Raw genomic sequence first — 5,471 nt, forward strand, 5'->3', positions numbered from 1 at the left:
CCCCTTCGGCCGGCGAATCGCCAGCGCTTAGCGCGTTCTCAGCGAGAGGGAGCGCGCAGCCGGGGTTCGTGGCGCTTCCTTACCGGTTAGCCTGGGGGGGTCGAAGCCCGCACTCACCTCGTTTGGATCCGAGCTGTTGAGAGGGTGGGAAGCCTCGAAAATGCTTGTTTTTAAAACGGATGGTTTCTATTAGGTGTGCATGTAGGCTTTAGATTTTTAAAGTGAGCTCCTGTTTAACCAGGGCAGTTGCATTGTTGGATATAGAATCATAGAATTGCCAGGGTTGGAAGGGACCTGAAAGATCATCTAGTTCCAACCCCCCTGCCATAGGCGGGGGCCACTCCCACTAGAACCGGTTGCCCAGAAGTGGTTGCTCAGAGCTCCACCCAGCCTAGCCTTAAAAACGTGCAGGGATGGGGCCTCAACCACCTCCCTGGGCAACCTGTTCCAGTGTCTCACCACCCTCATGGTGAAGAACTTCTTCCTCATGTCTAATCTGTATCTACCTTCTACTTTTGCTCCATTCCCCCTAGTCCTATCGCTATCCAACATCCTAAAAAGTCCCTCCCCAGCTTTCCTGTAGGCCCCCCTAAGATACTGGAAGGCCACAATAAGGTCCCCTCGGAGCCTTCTCTTCTCCAGACTGAACAGCTCCAACTCTCTCAGTCTGTCTTCATAGGGGAGCTGCTCCAGCCCTCGGATCATCCTTGTGGCCCTTCTCTGGACATGTTCCAGCGCTTCCATATCTGTCTTGTAATGGGGGCTCCAGAATTGGTGGCAGTACTTGCTTCCCATGAGAACTCTCTTATTGTGTGAATAGCATTTCCCTTTCACGCATGTGTATGTCAATATTATGGATGTATTCGTAAGTTCAAAAGGACATCCCCTTCTGCCCTGGAGTGCTTCCAATTCAGCTCACATATTGTTGTGTGAAAAACTTTTATAGCCTCCCAGAAAAGGGAGTTGTGTGTGTTTTAAAGGTTTCTGATTATAAACACAAGGCTTGTTTCTACATACTGTTAGTCTGATAGTATTGCTCCAAAAAAACTGACAAGCCTGTTCTGCCTGAAGAAAACTTCTGTAAAGATTAAACCTGAATTAAGTGCTCCTTTGTATCTCAATTTTATGATTTCACAAGCGTAAAGAAAATACTACTTGTGTGGAGTAGTATTTTAATGCCCACATGGTTTTAGATGTGTGCAGCAAGTAGAGCTGCATACCCAAGCTCTTCAGCTGAACTTTGCCAAGAAGAGCTTCGTATAGCGGGTGGTATTTCCACAGGCTTCTGCAAAGGAATTTCTTGTTTTGTTTTTTTCACTCATGTTACCTGACGGTTGGCTTTGGCGGTGTGAAGACGGGAAGCCCATGCTGCGCCAGGGCGACACAGGAGACTGGATTGGCACCTTCCTGGGTCACAAAGGCGCCGTGTGGGGCGCCACGCTCAACGCTGATGCCACCAAGGCCGCCACGGCCGCCGCCGATTTCACAGCGTAAGTGGTAACTCCCTGTGAAGTCTGGCCTTCAGCTTGTAGTCTGTAGTGCTCTTTGGTGACATACAGCTGTAGCAGTTTACCAATTCATTTGGTTTTCTTAAGTAATTGTTAGCTTATTGATGTCTAGCTAAATAAAACCTAGACTTTTAGGTTCTTGAAAGCAGCTACGGTTAATTCTATCGTAATGAGCAACTATGATTTCTGCTTGATGAATATACTTAATTCACCATACCAGTTTGCTGAAATAACATTTTTATGGGCCTCTGGTCACTGGCATAGTCGTTACAGCAGAGTTAAAAGAGTGATTTTGTTTTGCTTCTACCAGTTAGCCTGTTTTTATTACAAGAAAACTTGTGGAAATTCTAGTGCATTATTTCTTTGGTTTTTTTATTTTTTAGTTGCTTATTTGTGCTGTTTGCAGGACATATTAATATTTGGCAAATGGAATCCTGTTAAAGGGCCATCGCTATTAATAAAGTTGCAGAGAGGATCTGCCTTTGTCTTAAAGCTAAAATGCTAATTAGTCAGCATTGTCCTGAAGAAGAGGTTAAAGGAAAATGGTGGGATAGTACAGAAGAAGCTTTCTTAAAAACATATAAAGTATTCCTATTGACTGAGTTATCGCTTATAAGAATGTGGCATTTATGATAAAATGTTCTGTGTCAGGAAAGATTGCCCACAAACGAGTCTGACTGTCCAGATTCATTTGTCCTGGTGCTGCTAAAGTACAAATGTTTTCTCTTGCCATTTAGCAAAGTGTGGGATGCTGTGTCAGGCGATGAACTGCTCACTTTGGCTCACAAACACATTGTCAAAAGTGTGGATTTTACACAGGTATGGAAAACCTTTATGTGTTATTCCACAGGGAAGTAAGGTCTTGAGTGTATTTTGCTGTTAGCTACTTTTCTACTTCCTACCTGTGTATCTTAACAGGCAAATAATGTAGTTTTAGTGAGTGTGTTAGAGGTTGTCAGAGAGAACTGTTATTTAAGACTCATGGATGAAGGCTGGTATTTTGATTCAAAATAGAGTTGACCCTCTGTAACTTCTGTTTCAGGATAGCAATTATCTGTTAACAGGTGGACAAGATAAACTGTTACGTATCTATGACTTGAGCAAGCCAGAAGCAGGTGAGTCTGCCTTTAAGGCTCTGAAATTCAGAGCTACTTTCTGTTATTAATTACAAAAGACAAGAGTTGAGGGTTGTTTTACAAACATATTATATATAATATTTTGCTATAGTAAGATAATCTGTAAGTTTTAAGTTTAGGCTTTTACAATTGAGCTAGAATTTTATCTGTAATAGACTTCAGGGATAGCGTGTTTCAGTTCAGTGCAGACTCATTAGAAATGGGTCTAACTAATTAAAATTGTCATCTGAAAGAAAAAAGTTTCCCCATATTTAATTGTTTAAATTCATGTTAATACTGAACTAGAAGTCTGATATGAAGCTAGAGAACCCTGATGTTAAACTAGTGAAGCTTTTTAAATTTAGGCAATTAGATATCTAGTTTACATTCATTCTGCTCCTGGAATAAGATCTACAAATAAAGTCATAAGCGCTTTGAGCAATTTTACAGTTTCTAGTAAATGGAAATTCATATAGCTTAAGAATGCTCCCAAACTGCTGCATGACGTGATTTCATTTTCTTACATGTATTAAAGTTCTTTGCTTTATTTTAAGAACCTGATGTTGTCAGTGGACATACTTCTGGCATTAAGAAGGCCTTATGGAGCAGTGATGACAAACAGATTCTTTCAGCTGATGATAAAACTGTCCGGTAAGAACAACTGAAATTCAGTTTTCTAAGCAGCTCACTTTTTTATTGTCATCTGTGTGAGAGATATTGGTAAAGGGTGGTATTGGTGATGTTTTTTGGTATAAGGAACAGGGGTTATTTGATTACTATAACAGTATGCCTAATACAGTTTTCCTCTTCTGTTAGAGACATAACTTTTGTAATCATTCTAATTTATCCCATAAATGTGTACTCCCTGCTAAGAAGAGGGGTTCTCTGAGAGCCGCACAGTAGAATAAGTTCATTCCTTTCATAGTCCTGGTGAAGATGAGTTTATAGATGATGTCTTGTGCATACACATTGTGCTGGGGTATTGCTGCCTTGTCGTCTGTGCTGTCCAGCCTTGAAAGATCCACAAGGCACAGCCAGCCAGGTGCTCGGATCAAAAACTGGGAAGAGTCAGGAAGCAGTGCACTGTTGATGGACATAGCCCTCTTTCTCTGCCATGTTGGTATGTTGAGTAGGCTTGAGTGTTTTTATAAGATGGTCCATCTAGCCATGGTTCATTTGTTTATTGCCAATTGGTAGGAGATGTGCTGGAGCCTAGACCAACCTGGCTGTTGGGGAGATGACCCCCAGTAAAGACTCTTCCTCAAACCGTGCTGTCCAGAAAACATGTAGAAAAGATGGAAGATGTGCCTAACTGCTTCCTCAGCTTTCTGGCTGAAATGACTAGTGTCCTCTCATGCCTAGCTGCCTCACCATTCTTCCATTTACGGCACAAAGGAGAGAGAAATAGAGTGATCTTTTCTGCTCTGTGGAAGGAAGGACTGGAGCATGGAGTCACTGGTGCACCTTCCCTGTACTCTCCTTTTCAGCTCCTGGCCTTTTCAGTTTCCTAGAGTTCAAGATAAGAGCCTAGTCTTGTTTATTGTTCTCTGTGTTGTAGAAAGTGTGGCAGTCAGCTAGTGAACAAAGAATCTTCCCCATCATTGCAGAACCATTTAATTTCTTTTCTGTTTATATAGCTCTTGCACCCCTAGATAGAAAACTGTATTACCTTAAATTAATCTCTGGTCTTTGTGTAAATTGGTATTAGTACCTCTTTGCTTTGTAAGGTGAAAAGGCAGAATGAAACCTTTAAGCCTTGCTCCTAGAAAGCTCTGTTGCTCAGGAGACTTCTAACAAGATTTTTCATCTCAAAGAGAATCTTTGAGTAGTTAAATGCTGTGTGTACCATTTACTGTTACTAAGCTTTAAAAGTAGCAGTATTTTAAAGTAAGCATGTGTTAAAACTTCACCTGGGTGAGCATGACCATAAGGATGCCACTGAAACCCAAAGTACCTGTGGAATCAAACCGTGTTCTTTGTTAGGTGATTTCTTTGATCCAAATTTTGCCATAAATAGGAGGTGAAAATGATTTCATTTGCTGAAGTAATCAGTCTTTTTTTTGTTTGTTCTCCTCTTTTTGTTTCCTCTTAAGCCTCTGGGACCGCAGTACCATGACTGAAGTAAAGGCACTAAATGTTGCAATGTCAGTGAGCAGCATGGAGTATGTTCCAGAAGGGCAGATACTTGTGATAACCTACGGGAAGACTATTGCTTTTCATAGTGCAGAAACGTGAGTCCAAAACAGTTTTCACGGGTTGAGTAATGGGCTGAGCTGTGGGTAAAAAACTGACTGTACAAGGCCAAAATCACCAAGTTGTCCTAAATGGCATTAGTGGACATCTTTGCTTGCCAGCTTGGGAGAGGCAGAATGTGAAACAACACTCTTCTGAAATAGTGAACTCTGCCTATAAGATGCTAGACTGTAAAGGTTTGATGCCATTTTTATTTCATGCTAATTGTAACTGTGGTTAATTAAGTTTCAGCCAAGGTTCAGTTCTGTGCTTTTCAGAAAATGGATTATTGATACATCTCTCTGGTGCCTTGAGAAGGCAAGTTACACACTTAGTGATACTCCAGAAAGTAGTTCTGAATGTGGGAGATTTTGCTTACTATGAACTAATTTCTAACTTGATGAGCATGATTTGCAAGTATTAAAACTTGTTTCAGAAACTGTGTGGGTGTACTGTTATTTTTCTTAAAAGCAGTTTTGATTAGTAGAATCATTTTCTTTGCTCTCAGGATCTTTTTGGGGGTTTTGTTGCCTGTTGGTTTGGTTTTGTGATTTTTTTTTTTTTTTTTTTAATGGTTAAAAAATTTTTTCCCCAGTCTAGAGCAGATTAAATCGTT

At 41.0% G+C, this 5,471-nt stretch overlaps 1 protein-coding gene across 1 annotated transcript in view; it reads left to right on the plus strand.

The window, feature by feature from the left end:
• Window positions 1–1,353: 1,353 nt before the first annotated feature.
• STRAP (serine/threonine kinase receptor associated protein) overlaps window positions 1,354–5,471 on the plus strand; it is a 6,621-nt gene continuing 2,503 nt past the window's right edge. The window contains 5 exon segments of the mRNA XM_008947067.1: window positions 1,354–1,490; window positions 2,246–2,327; window positions 2,551–2,623; window positions 3,178–3,274; window positions 4,717–4,919. Coding sequence (XP_008945315.1) covers window positions 1,366–1,490; window positions 2,246–2,327; window positions 2,551–2,623; window positions 3,178–3,274; window positions 4,717–4,919 — 580 coding nt within the window. The 5' untranslated portion in view covers window positions 1,354–1,365.

The sequence above is a fragment of the Merops nubicus genome, unplaced genomic scaffold, assembly GCF_000691845.1.
Source record: "Merops nubicus isolate BGI_N331 unplaced genomic scaffold, ASM69184v1 scaffold49379, whole genome shotgun sequence".
Classification (NCBI taxonomy): Eukaryota; Metazoa; Chordata; class Aves; order Coraciiformes; family Meropidae; genus Merops; species Merops nubicus.